At 35.7% G+C, this 13,689-nt stretch overlaps 4 protein-coding genes and 1 long non-coding RNA gene across 5 annotated transcripts in view; 3 read left to right on the forward strand and 2 right to left on the reverse strand.

Moving 5' to 3' along the window:
• Positions 1-13,689, reverse strand: part of LOC134648015 (uncharacterized) — a 200,760-nt gene that overhangs the window by 81,226 nt on the left and 105,845 nt on the right. The window lies entirely within an intron of this gene.
• LOC134648004 (uncharacterized) lies at positions 574-1,796 on the forward strand. Its single transcript, XM_063502438.1, has 3 exons — positions 574-719; positions 910-1,013; positions 1,599-1,796. Exons 1-3 carry the CDS (start codon positions 638-640, stop codon positions 1,794-1,796), a joined length of 384 nt encoding a protein of 127 aa, XP_063358508.1. The 5' UTR covers positions 574-637.
• LOC134648008 (uncharacterized) lies at positions 1,841-2,149 on the forward strand. The gene has a single exon (XM_063502441.1). It carries the CDS (start codon positions 1,841-1,843, stop codon positions 2,147-2,149), a length of 309 nt encoding a protein of 102 aa, XP_063358511.1.
• Positions 2,187-4,663, forward strand: LOC134648002 (ankyrin repeat domain-containing protein 39). Its single transcript, XM_063502433.1, has 3 exons — positions 2,187-2,313; positions 2,792-3,010; positions 4,429-4,663. The coding sequence occupies exons 1-3, from the start codon at positions 2,211-2,213 to the stop codon at positions 4,626-4,628; spliced, it is 522 nt and encodes a 173-aa protein (XP_063358503.1). The 5' UTR covers positions 2,187-2,210; the 3' UTR covers positions 4,629-4,663.
• On the reverse strand, positions 6,770-13,263 carry LOC134647971 (ankyrin repeat, PH and SEC7 domain containing protein secG). The gene is made up of 9 exons (XM_063502389.1): positions 13,142-13,263; positions 12,523-12,994; positions 11,755-11,912; positions 10,149-10,324; positions 8,854-9,004; positions 8,501-8,625; positions 7,945-8,074; positions 7,693-7,876; positions 6,770-7,444 (listed from the first exon to the last, which is right to left on the reverse strand). The coding sequence occupies exons 1-9, from the start codon at positions 13,221-13,223 to the stop codon at positions 7,084-7,086; spliced, it is 1,839 nt and encodes a 612-aa protein (XP_063358459.1). The 5' UTR covers positions 13,224-13,263; the 3' UTR covers positions 6,770-7,083.

The following is a 13,689-nucleotide window of genomic DNA, read 5'->3' on the forward strand; positions in this document are numbered from 1 at the left end:
CAAGATCTGGTTGACCAAGTATATGTGTCCGCACCTGCTGATTCGATCGGAGAATTTCATCAGATTGGCGAAAAATTGTCTCATCTGGATACTACTTTATATTATTATTCTCTTTGCATGTAATCAACGTCATTTGTTAGAAAAAGAGACATACAGTGGACTTTGTCCCTATAATAAAAAGCTATAAAAGCCCTAACACATTATCGCACCGTTCAAGGTCACGGTTGCACCGCACCCACAAGTGAGAGCGAAAAAGAGATATCTGTTTTTAGCTCTCACTTAAGGGTGTAACGCACCAAGGTCGCGGTGCGGTGCGATAGTGTGTTATCACTTTTACTTATGGGTGCGTCGCACCGTGACCTTGGTGTGGTGCGGTAGTGTGTTATGGCTATAAGTGAGAGCTGACCGGACCGAATCCGGTACGCCCGTCTGTTAAGCTTTAAAAATTGTAAAAAGGAATACAGCATAACTCTATATACTTTATGGTTAGATAGTAACAAAAACAAAACAATCACTTCAGTTCAAATTCACGTTGTTTATTCGATTTGTCTATTGCGTTGCATTTGATTATTGTATTTCGTAGTTGACATCTAAATAAATAAAGGGTTTATTGAAATCTTCAAGTTATCCGTAATCAATGCCCTACATTTTGATCAGAGGTAACCTCGCATCTTATGGCCATAAAAACCCTTGGCGAGTTTTAGTATCCGGCTTAAAAGGTATATTTTATATTGAGTGCAAAGAGATTAACTCTTATTATCTAAGTATTCTATTTGAATTTAACATTTGTTGACTTTATTAACAAATATATCTATGTATAGGCATGATAAACATTCTATTATCACGAACAATCCTCAGTGATGGTGACTCAATGAGTAAAATTAACAAGTGTAATTGTATTTAATTCAGCTGGTGACATTGAGCAGCTAAAAAGATTTGCGTGTGGTGGCTACTGTGATGATTCTACCATTGTCTACTTGCAGCACCCCTGTGTAATACTGAGCGCATTAGAGGTAAGTTGTAAATCTGTTGGGGCGTGTTCATATATTTCTACGTTGTTAGTAAAAAATGAGTCATAACATTTTCACATCTTATTAACACTTTCACTGAAAGCGCCGAGTGTTACGAGTGTAGCCGATAAAGCGCCTACATACAAAGAACCCGCCAGCAGGTCTCTGGTAGTCAGTGTGTTAACTATAATATGCACTTGCGAGTCTTGCAGATACAACAGTTTTCTATTTCATATAAAGACTACCATCACAAAAACCTTAATGTTAAGATCTTTGCATCTGAAAGCACTTTTGGTTAATTTTTAATTAACCCCGATCTAAAATTACGTTGGTAATTTTAAACTGACCTTGGAACACTGGGCTACAATTGGTACATGATATTAAAATAGCAGAAGTAACATTCTGACAAATCAAGCTGGCAGTGTGATAGAGTGCTAAACCATAATGTGTGTGTTTAAATTTAAGTTCTTTGGTGACATTAGCAAAGTTAATTATAGCATACATATTCATTTGTATATTATTATGCAAGTTCTCTGCTAATAGCCTGAAATTATCATCCTCTATTTTTAATTATGTTATTTTTTACAGGTTTTGGGTTACAAAGTGGTTGCATCAAGTTCCACATCAGTCAAACAAGACTATAATGAATACATGTGGACTATGAGAAAGGAGTTTTCAGAACCGGAACCATCAGTGATTGTAGAGCAGGACAATATCACAAATTTTAGCAAAGAGGCTATGCACTTTGGTAACTATCAGCAGCCAGCAAAAGACGACGTAGTGTAAGTTGTGGAACACTATATTTTTTACTACCGTTTTTTTAAACTATTATGGATACCAAAGGTAGCCAAAATCCTTCCTCTGCCAATCTGAACACTATTCCTTTATCTGAAGAAGGAGTTGTATACATTGCCATTAAGGGCTCCCTACATGCATCTGACTGCTCTGTCTTTGGATTAGGCGATGACGAAATAAGAGCACTGACTAAAAAATACCCAGGATCTGGAGTTGTTGTAAATGGAGTTGCCATTAAAACTAATGTGCTACATGCTATAAACTCATTATCCCAGCTGGGCTACAAAATAATCTCAAGCACTGGAGAAAATGAGATCACCTGGACTCTTCAGCGTGAGCTGTAAATGTTAACCGATATTTCCTTTTTGGTGTATTTTTGCTGTCATTATATGTTTAGAAATAGAAATGGATCATGTCAATTGTGATCACACTCACTGCACAACTGCAAACCAATCGGTTTGTCAGACACTATCGGAAATGGAATGGGAGAGAGGAATATGGAATGCTGGTAAGTCTTTTAGTATTACATTACATTATTTCTACTGAACAGCCTTCCAAGGTCAACCCGTGAAGTTGTTGTGACAAATATACAAAAAATATTTAAAAAAAGTTTAAATTTATAAATTCTAATTGTTCGGTATTAAAACCTTCTCCGTTTAGTTATATTGATTTTCTACATTTAAAACACATATTAAAAGAATGTGACTTTTCTATTTAGATTTGCACCAAAAACATGTATTCTTTATTAATAAATAAGAAATAACGATAAATACGTGTTTAAATATACAATACATAATTACATAAGACATAATCCACTTCACTAATCAATTACACACATTATACTTATTATCTGACGCAAAATAGGCACTAGTCATGGAGTTGCTTGTCTTCACTGCCTGTGCCACAACCTTGTTTGTGTATTACACCTCTAACTGAATTTTAAAATTACTCATGATTAAATAACACAGCCAATAATCTTGTTTCAGCTTTTAACGGTGACAAAGAGAAAGTGAACACGTTAATACACAAAGCAAACAATCCTAAGGAATTTGTGAATATTCCAGACAATTCTGGGTACACCGCACTGCACTACGCCGCACGTAATGGTCATGTAGACATATGTAGAACACTGCTGGGGACTGGAGCATGTGTTGACGCTCAGACTAGTGGATTTGCTACACCACTTCATAAGGCTGCTGCTGCAGGTATTTAAAGGCTTTGTTCGCAAAAATTGTTAAACCCCAACCCCCCCATGCTCATAGTACCACCTAGCATATAATATTTTTTCTACTCCAGCACTTAAATGTGTCAATTAAATGACTGACAGTGATATCTAAAGCAATGTCATTTGAATGCTTTGTCTATAGGCTCATAAGATGACTGCTAGCAGTCATCTTATGAGTATAATACAACTGCTTTATTTTTTTTAAAGATACAAGTTCCGATCATCTTGATTGAAAGAGGTATGTTTTCATTTACAATAATAACTCTTTTTGTTTTAAATAATAACTAAATTTTTTTTAAATAATAACTCTTTTTTTTTTAATAATAACTCTTTTTTTTTTAATAATAACTCTTTTTTTTTTAATAATAACTTTTTCTGTCATAGAAAAAGTAATGTATGCAACAGCTCATAATTGGTTCTTAAAATTCTCGGGTCTTTTTTTACAAAACTCGACTACGTCTCGTTTTGTAACTTCGACCCTTGAATTTTAAGAACCCTTATTATATCACTGTTGCATAAACTACTATTATATACCTAAATAAACTGCATAATAATACATTCATAAAAACGAATGAAACAAGGTAATAATAGTTATAGGCCGCCCGTATTCAAAGCGAGGACCTACAACTATAATAATAGTAAAAAAAGTACCTAGCATTAAAAAAAAGAAGCGGCCAAGTGCGAGTCGGTATTTAGGGGATTTATGACGTATTAAAAAAAACTACTTACTAGATCTCGTTAAAACCAATTTTCGGTGGATGTTTGCATGGTAATGTACATCATATATTTTTTTTAGTTTTATCATTCTCTTATTTTAGAAGTTACAGGGGGGGACATACATTTTATCACTTTGGAAGTGTCTCTCGCGCAAACTATTCAGTTTAGAAAAAAATGATATTAGAAACCTCAATATCATTTTTGAAGACCTATCCATAGATACCCCACACGTATGGGTTTGATGAAAAAAAAATTTTTGAGTTTCAGTTCGAAGTATGGGGAACCCCAAAAATTTATTGTTTTTTTTCTATTTTTGTGTGAAAATTTTAATGCGGTTCACAGAATACATCTACTTACCAAGTTTCAACAGTATAGTTCTTATAGTTTCGGAGAAAAGTGGCTGTGACATACGGACGGACAGACAGACATGACGAATCCATAAGGGTTCCGTTTTTTGCTATTTGGCTACGGAACCCTAAAAAGTACCTAGCATACCCAATCTCGTACTACAGTGGCGTTGGAATTTCGGGATACAAAGTATGCTGTGTCCCTTCCTAGGTTATAAACTACCTGCCAAATTCTATCTAATTCCGTTATGCTAGGTTTTAACGCCGTTCGATGGAAATCGTACATTAGATTGTATAAAAGCAAGTTTTACCTATAAATTATTTTCCATTTCAGGTAAAGCAGCTACCCTATTATTCCTTATTCAGAGTGGAGCAAATGTGTTAATGCAAGATACGGATGGTCAGACTGCTCTTCACAAGGCCATAGCTAATAAACGTACAGACCTGATCAACATTTTACTACAAGCATGTCCCGAACTTGCTAATGTTAAGGACAAGAGAGGTCGTGTTGCAGCCGAACTTTCACAGAACTGAATGATTTGATATTTGGAGATTATAGTCTATTGCAGTGTCTTGATCTGTGAGCCATAAGGCAATACATACCCAAGCAAAATATTTTGTACATGCTAAGGGGGTCGCGTCATGAAAAAGGTTGAAAAACACTGGTCTATTGAATTGAAATCAACTTATCACACATTTTCTTTTTTCATGCGTTCTATAATTTTATTATTTAAGTCGTTGATTGATTGATGTCACATCCTTTGAGATTGTAAGTTATACAAACTTATTACTATTTTATTTTAGCTGCGCTGGATTCCCCGAAAAAGTGTGTGTTGCTATTATATAAAAATAATTATAATATTGTGTGGGCCCCGTTCCATATAATGTTATGGGACTATTGAAAACTTAACACTAATATTGTGTACCTATAGGTATGAAATGGTCCCGATATTGTTTATATTATGTAATTTTATATTGATTAAAAAGCCATAATTATTATATTGACATCGAATATCGTTTACTTGTTTTATATATAATTTAATTACGTGGAAATTACGAAGATAAAGCTGTATTTTATGTTAGCTAATCATTAAGTTGTTTATTCAATTGTTATATAAGTTATATTTTTTTATATTATATAGTTTATTTATCTTGCAGCCCTGTTACAGTGTTCTTTACATTTCAAGGTTGCTGCGTTAGGTTTATTGTATTATGTTATTATAATTCTGTGATTTCCCCTATATTTCTATTATAGAACCTGAATATGAAACTTATTTTGTTGGTTATAAGTTATAAGGCACATAAAAATACACAAAGGTTTTAATTTAAGTATGTAGTATAAATAAGGAAGGATATTTTTGACCAACATGCCATTTTAAAGATACCGTTTTAATTTATAAAATGAAGTGAAGTTACATATGTTAGGAACATTTTTAAACAAAAATATCACTATACATTTTTCTATTCTATTTTATGTACTTATAATAGGCTAAGATTAATAATGACATTTCATCACAATAATTAAGGCAAGGTACTTTAATAAGGACCACGCACTTAATGAAACGGACATAAGAAATTAAAAGTGAATTTTATCAAAACTTTTTATTCTCGGGAAAGGCCATCTATCGTCATCTAAATTGCTCATGGCATCCCTTGACGACCACTATCAAAGATTCTTCACATAAGGTAAGGTTATTTTTATTTAGTAATTGATATTTAAACAATCACAAATAGTAGAGAACTCTATGCCATCGGTGTAAAGTTTATCTTCATATATATTTCCAAGTACAGTCAGCAGCAGAAGTTGCTAAGCGGGCGAGGTGTTCAAAATTATCTTGACGCTTAACACTAAAGTCGCATCAAGATCATTTGGAACACCTCGCCCGCTTAGCAACTATTGCTGCTGATCTATGTGATTGTGAAGCAATTTTAAGATTGGTTGTTGAGTCTTTTTTGGTACCTAGTACTATTTCTTAGTCCTATGCCTAGTTTACACCTGACGGATTCTCAATTAAAGTTATTGTCGTCATTGTGTGGCAATGTGTTTATTTAATTATCGTATATTTGCAAATACTTAGTTGTTAATTATAAGAACCACCGACGCGTGTTTTGAATGTATACCTACATGTGTGTTTTGCAGTTTTATGTCCATGCCAAGAGGGGTTAGTCTTAAGTTTTATCTAAACTCGTCATGTGTAAACAAAGCATTTATTTCGTAATTTTGAAAATTTTGTAGCGGTTATCGCATAGTAGGAACATAATCAATTTTATATTTTCCACTTACACCTTTGTACTAACAATAATGTTTTAGTAATAATAAAACGCATGAGTGTAAAAAGTGTTTTTATTCTATTATTGTAGGTACAATTCCACTTGGTACAATCAAGACACAACATGGGTGGATCGATCCAACATTGCGCGGGAGACAAGTTAGGTACTATTGAAGTAACGAATTAATAATCAAGAAAATAACGTATATGGGGAATAACAGGTAGCGTTGTAATAAAAATAAGATAATCCGAATTACTGATTTCCTAAACTGAAATTTGTACAAGGGCAAATTTCGGAAGCTTCCCATATATTTGTATGAAGAGTACGTTTTTGGCTACCTATTAGTTTTTGACGCCCCCCCGAGCGGTGAGGACTTGAGAAGTCAAGTTATATGAGACAGTCTACAAAAGATCATTCAATGTTTATTATATTGCGATCCACCTGTAATTTTTATGATATTTTTGAAATCAGTCTATGTAAGTAAAACATTAAAACGTGACTAGAAAATTTTAAAGCAACAAATCATTAAGTATTAGTACATACATAGGATATGAAAGAGTGTAGGTGTAGGGTAGGTAGGATAGGTAGACCTATCTCCTACTTAACTAACTTATAAGTCTTATAACCTATAAATATTTACTCTGATCATAAAGACAACATTATAAATAATGATTTAAAAATAATTCAGTAATAATAACAATTCACTAGTCATTAGCAACTATAGACCTTCATCTTCCATCATTAGGAATCTTTTTAAGCTCGTGGGTAAAGGCAGTGTTGATATATATTGAAACAGTATTTTTTTCTTAGTCATAGATCTAATTTGCATTCTACAAATGTCCGACAGGCTATGTGGTTGTCTGCTGGTATGATACAGCCAGTAGGCTGTTGTGCCTTGTTTAGGGACCGCTGTAGTAGGATCAGGTGTAGTTATATGATGGCCTGCCTTTATTAGCATACGAGCTAAATTATTCGAGCGTCGCCTACTTGCAATTGATAAGTTGTCTAAACCACAGGAATGCAAATCACAGGCATTGACGTTGGCTCCGTAGCGAATTTGCAACACCGCCGCGTGATCTCTGGAAAACAATGAATCAGTTATTGCGCGTTACATCGTTTCCATATGTGTTAAGCCTCGTCTCCATATTGCGCGGCAAACCTGCCGCGCGAGCCAATGTTCGATGGTTTGCCGCGCGATATGGAGACGGGGCTTTAAAGTGGACAATTACTTATAACATTTCGATACCTGTCTTGTTAGGTAATGATTATGATAAAAGTACTATAACTAAGTCTAAAAGTAGCGTTAGTAAATAATATTATAACTTACTTGTGTAATAGTAATGCTCTGTTCAGGGCAGTGTCGCCAGTAAGCGCTATCGCGTTCATGTCTAGCCTATACTCTAACAGACAAATTAGCAATTCCTCAAATATTTCAGGACAGTCTATACTTTCAACAGCTATGTGGAGTGCGGTGGCTCCAGTTATGCTGTTACAGGAGTTAACGTGGGCACCTGTAAACAAACGAAATTTAAAGTTAACCCTTATAGGTAGTAAATTAAAGCTTATAAAAAGTGTTTACCTTTTTCCAATAAAATTCTGGCAACCCCGGGCTGTGACAACCTCACCGCCAGCAGCAGAGGCGTGTCGCCATTATCGTTGTGGAGATTCAGCCCGCCGCCGTAATTTGCAAGCATTTTTACGATTTCCTCCTAAAAATGTAGGTACGATATATAAAATTATACACAGCATTATTGCAGCATTATTTACAGTAATAATTAAGGTCATTGAAGCCAAATCTGCCTGGGGAGTTCCATGCATAAGCATATTTTTTAATTGTCGTCCACAGAGCGCCATCTGTTTTCGACTGCGGAAACTAAATACTAAGAGTGACTAATCGGTGAATTCAAGAGCGCAAAGGTATGCCTCTTGTAGGTAAGGAATTACCCCATAGTGCAAAGCTATAGCTGCAATAACTAATCAACTTTGCGCCTGCATAAGTTTTCCTGACAATCTCATAGGACTAACTACAAACAGTGAAAATCTATACTGGCGCCATCTACGTAAACATTAAACAGTTGCCAACCCTATTAGATCATTTGGTGTATTTTTTATAATTATAATTTAAACATAAGTACCTGTCTTTGTATTATTGCATAATGTAAAAGTTTGTGGGAATGTGTTATTCGAGCTCTGGACAATAATAATACTTCGACTACTTCCGGAAATCTGCGCCAAACAGCTTCACAAAGTGGCGTATATCCTGAAAAAAAGTATATTCCAGTATACAATAAAAGGTATGGTTCTACAATATATGACGTATATCTAAATAGCAAAGCACAGTATTAACTATAAAATTTCCCAAACAATCCCAACTTTAGTGAGCGTTTTAACCGCGATACACGTTTCGGTGAAACCAGCCCTTATTATAAAATTGATTTTTGCAATTTAAGTACTTAATATTTTATTAAAAATGCATATTGGTATTTACCATGAATTTCTTCGCCATTAACGTTAGCTCCAACCGATATGAGGTATTTGACCACATCAACATGTCCTCTGCCGGCTGCTATGAACAGAGCGGTGCGCTCACTGGTGTCCCTGGCTTCCAAGTTAGCACCATTGTTTACTAGAATTTTCACCTGAAATAAATTATTCCTTCGTTTAATTAAAAAGTCATTTACTATCGCAAAAAAAAAACTACGTAGTACTACTAGGTACTACTACTAACAAAGCATAATCGCTTTTGTTATGGTGGTCACTGAATGCTATTATTGTTGTCCCTGTCACACCCAACACCCAGACATAACAGCTAGTGTGAGAGCTCGTTCCCACTATGTCGGATGTCGTGGCGATTTTTAATCGTGTGTCGTTGCCGCTGTTCTCACTATGTCGGATGTCGGATCCGGATTTCAATCGGGTGTCGGCGGTACTGTTCCCACTAGTCGTCTGTTGTGCACGATCGCAGCTGGCGTGTATTTTTCGAGTGGGTAGCGAGGCTTAGTACAAGATGAACGTCGACGAAATGTTTGTGGTTTTGTATTATTTGCGATTTTATATTCTTCTATAGTCTTGTCCCAAATAATACCTCTTTCCTGAACAAGTGCGATCAAATCTTCAGAATTTATATTAAGTACAGCCATTATTACAATTTTGCAGCATAAAAACACAATACTCTCCTTCCGCGCCAAAATATGATTGCGCAATGCGAGCGATCGCAACGACGCGGCAGCGACGCGCGGGTGTGTGAGGGGGTGCCGCGCGGGCGGCGCGGGCGAAATCGTTCCAACATCCGACAAAATGTGAACAGCGCTATATTCACTCGTACGCGAGCGAGACACGACACGATTTTTTTCCGGGCTGGGAGGGCTGGCAAAACGCAAAATGTCGTATCCGACACAAAATCGTTGTCGGACGAGTGTGAACAGCTTCATATAAAATGTTCTGCCAGTGGAACGTACGATTAAAAATCGCCACGACATCCGACATAGTGGGAACGAGCTCTGAGATCACCATTAGATCTAAAGAATATCGTTAAGCAAAAAAAGAACCCTATCTCTTTGTAATAAAGTTCATTATCACATTAATTTTTACTATCGGTGTAGCATTAACGATGTCATGTACACGTTAAAACTCAAAAGTCATATAGATGGAGGATAGAGTACCTAATCATGATAAAATGGTAAAGAATACCTTGAGGCGTTAAATCCGCATTTTACCTATCCTTATGCGAGTTAAATTTTAAAATAAAATAAATAATACATAACATGTAAATTATTGACTTACCAAATCTATAAATCCATTAGAAGCTGCGTAGTGTAACGGCGTCATTTTCTCATGAGTCTTGTTGTTGACATGGCACCCTGCCATCAACAGCATTTTCACAATCTCCGGGTGATTCTTAATGACGGCGACGTGAAGAGGAGTGGAACCGTCGCCGGCAATTACTTCCACTTTGCTTCCTAACATGGATAGAATACTCGTTATTGGACGCCTCATAAAAGAAAGAGATAAAACACCTCGAGGAATATATAATATTTTTATTTATTTATTGGTAAGGTACTGTTGTAAGGTGTTGTTGTTGTTGAAATGCGCTGGTGGCCTAGCGGTAAGAGCGTGTGACTTGCAATCCGGAGGTCGCGGGTTCAAACCCCGGCTCGTACCAATGAGTTTTTCGGAACTTATGTACGAAATATCATTTGATATTTACCAGTCGCTTTCCGGTGAAGGAAAACATCGTGAGGAAACCGGACTAATCCCAATAAGGCCTAGTTTACCCTCTGGGTTGGAAGGTCAGATGGCAGTCGCTTTCGTAAAAACTAGTGCCTAAGCCAATTCCTGGGATTAGTTGCCAAGCGGACCCCAGGCTCCATTGAGCCGTGGCCAAAATGCCGGGACAACGCGAGGAAGAAGAAGAGAGGTAAGGTACTGTTGTAACGGCTACTGCCAATGGGCACTCACTACCCTTTTTAGGGTTCCGTAGCCAAATGGCAAAAAACGGAACCCTTATAGATTCGTCATGTCTGTCTTTCTGTCCGTCTGTCTGTCCGTCTGTCTGTCCGTCCGTATGTCACAGCCAGTTTTCTCCGAAACTATACGAACTATACTGTTGAAACTTGGTAAGTAGATGTATTCTGTGAACCGCATTAAGATTTTCACACAAAAATAAAAAAAAAACAATAAAATTTGGGGTTCCCCATACTTCGAACTGAAACTCAAAAATTTTTTTTTCATCAAACCCATACGTGTGGGGTATCTGGGTGAATCAACTTTTTCTTGTCACTTCGTTGCCATGGTTACGTTCTCCTGGGTCACTCTTTAAAACCTGATTTATAGGCATTTAAATTCACCAAACACGCTTTTTGGTGATACTTATAAACCCTTTCCATAGAGGGTCGTCTACCAAGCGTGTCAGAAGGAGGTGGTGGACTATGTCTTCTAACAAACTATGCTACTATTGTCTCTTGGCTGACCGGACAGAATAACAACAAGAAATAGTTAATCCAAGTGGTAAAATGTGTGTCCCCCCCCCCCCTGTAACTTCTAAAATAAGAGAATGATAAAACTAAAAAAAATATATGATGTACATTACCATGAAAAATTCCACCGAAAATTGGTTTGAACGAGATCTAGTAAGTAGTTTTTTTTTAATATGTCATAAATCGCCTAAATACGGAACCCTTCATGGGCGAATCCGACTCGCACTTGGCCGCTTTTAATTTTAAGAACAATACATATACAGATTGTTATGTCTGACCGACTTTGAGTAATGTTTAAAGGGCCAACCCCAAGAAATGCAAAGAAAATACTGTTTTATACATTCTGGCGAAGTGATGAATCATATGTTTTCTGTTTTTTTTACAACTTAAGGATCACTTCTTTAAATTTTTACCTGCATCTAACAACAATCTCACAACCTCTGCATGTCCCCGCTCAGCTGCATAGTGTAATGCAGTTCTCATAAAAGCATCTTGCTGATCAATTCCATAAATCTCTATTGATTGTGATGCAATAGCTGCACCGGTGCATTCTAATATTGAAGCATACCATCTGGAAGTGTCACAAAAGATAAATAAAACTATTAATTGCCTATGATAAAATAGATTAAATCATTGAATACAATTAATGCACTGTACACATTAATACTCCTGCTTTCCCAAAATCTATTAGGAATAAAAATAATCTTATGAAAAAAAAAAAACAAATATCTTAATGAAAAATTTTACCATTAATTTTTTTTCAGTAAATTTATAACAATTATTAGAATTAATATTTATATGGGTCAAATCAAATGCTGTTTGGGTTGCTTTTCTAAACATTTGTATATATTGTCTGGGATAGTGAAATACCGTGTAACTAACATTTCATGACTTTTATGTTATGTTACCTGTTGTTTTCTTTTATTTATTTTTTTGTCACGAATAAACCCTCTCTATTCTCAAATGCAGTAAGGTTCAATTACCTTGTACATAGTTTGAATTTCAAACACTTTTGACTTTGTTAGTTGCACGGTATTGCACTATCCACGATGATATGCCCAAGTATGAACTTCGGCTTATACATATATAAAGCCTAGTGACATTAAATCAACAAAAAAAATCCATATGTAGCCGTAAAAGATTTCAAAGTTAATAATATTATATTGACTAATGCTACTCACTTATACATTGAAGTCCAAGTCTCATCTTCACTGGTGGTAGGAGCCACATTGCCAATCTCTTCATCCCATTCCAAGTCATCCTGTGGTGAGGGTGTCAATGATACTGGACTCAAAGGAGATAGCAAACTGGTGATTCTACTCTCGTCACTACTGGAGCCATCACTGTGTATAAACACAAAGTATCCACGGTTGACATCTCTTTTGGAATCCTGACCCGGGCCTATATTTTCAAGTTGCAAGCCCATACGTTTTCTATCACTAGGGTTTTTGTATTTAGTAAGTGTCTCTTCCTGAGGTCCATCGTTTTTTATCTTGCGCTTTTGGATTTTTAAATGGCGCTTTCTACTTGAATGTGTAGTTTGTCTAGATCTTGTTGTATCAACCAACAATTTCACTATACTTAAATTTCCTACATTGCATGCTTCACCTAACGAAGTTTTACCATTTTTTGCTATCTTATTTGGGTTTGCGCCTGAAATTAAGAAATAGGTTTGATAATAATTAATAATACTCCAATGTCTGCATCACTCAAGGACCCAGGTAATTTTAATTGGTGTAGTATCTTTAAAATTATACATTCCAAGTGTAAAATTTAAGGGTAAATATATTCGTTATTTACCTCTGTCTAGAAGGCACACAATCGATCCTTGGTCTGCAGATTGTACTGCTTTGTATAAATTATCCTCTAAGGAACTTTCCATTGCTCCTTATGTGTGCAGAATTAACGAACCAGACCAGTACTGTTAACTCAAAACAATAATAACCAATATATAATAGATAGTAACGCAACTCATTACTTTGGGATGTAATGTTTGGAGTATTGTTTTATGTTGATTGATTACTTTCACCATTTCAACCTTGTAAGTATATAACCATTTACATACACGCCCAATATTTTATATTTTATTGTACACGACCCTACTCCTGGCCAGAATAAAAATTTGAACGAAACTAAATTCATTAAGTAGCTATTATAAATTTTTTTATGATTTTTAATGGATTTTTATCAATAATATATCGACTCTGTATGACATTTTATTTAGTTGACACTTGACAGCGACTAGAGGACAGGATCTGTGGTATACTACCATCTATGTGTGGTATGGTATTGAGGAGCGTTCAGAGAACTCTCCAATTTTGTTGATATTATTTAAGTCCTGAGTAGCT

The sequence above is a fragment of the Cydia amplana genome, chromosome 5 (assembly GCF_948474715.1).
Source record: "Cydia amplana chromosome 5, ilCydAmpl1.1, whole genome shotgun sequence".
NCBI classification, from domain to species: Eukaryota; Metazoa; Arthropoda; class Insecta; order Lepidoptera; family Tortricidae; genus Cydia; species Cydia amplana.

Bases quoted from the DNA above. Each gene is read 5' to 3' on its own strand.
- LOC134648008 (XM_063502441.1), top strand. From the start codon at position 1,841: ATGGATACCAAAGGTAGCCAAAATCCTTCCTCTGCCAATCTGAACACT.
- LOC134648004 (XM_063502438.1), top strand. From the start codon at position 638: ATGCCCTACATTTTGATCAGAGGTAACCTCGCATCTTATGGCCATAAA. The intron at 720-909 runs GTATATTTTATA...TATTTAATTCAG, and splicing joins TTTAGTATCCGGCTTAAAAG to CTGGTGACATTGAGCAGCTA. The intron at 1,014-1,598 runs GTAAGTTGTAAA...TATTTTTTACAG, and splicing joins TAATACTGAGCGCATTAGAG to GTTTTGGGTTACAAAGTGGT.
- LOC134648002 (XM_063502433.1), top strand. From the start codon at position 2,211: ATGGATCATGTCAATTGTGATCACACTCACTGCACAACTGCAAACCAA. The intron at 2,314-2,791 runs GTAAGTCTTTTA...ATCTTGTTTCAG, and splicing joins GAGAGGAATATGGAATGCTG to CTTTTAACGGTGACAAAGAG. The intron at 3,011-4,428 runs GTATTTAAAGGC...TTTCCATTTCAG, and splicing joins TCATAAGGCTGCTGCTGCAG to GTAAAGCAGCTACCCTATTA.
- LOC134647971 (XM_063502389.1), bottom strand. From the start codon at position 13,223: ATGGAAAGTTCCTTAGAGGATAATTTATACAAAGCAGTACAATCTGCA. The intron at 8,626-8,853 runs GTAAATACCAAT...ACTTTTTTTCAG, and splicing joins TAATGGCGAAGAAATTCATG to GATATACGCCACTTTGTGAA. The intron at 7,445-7,692 runs GTAAGTTATAAT...ATTGTTTTCCAG, and splicing joins AGAGCATTACTATTACACAA to AGATCACGCGGCGGTGTTGC.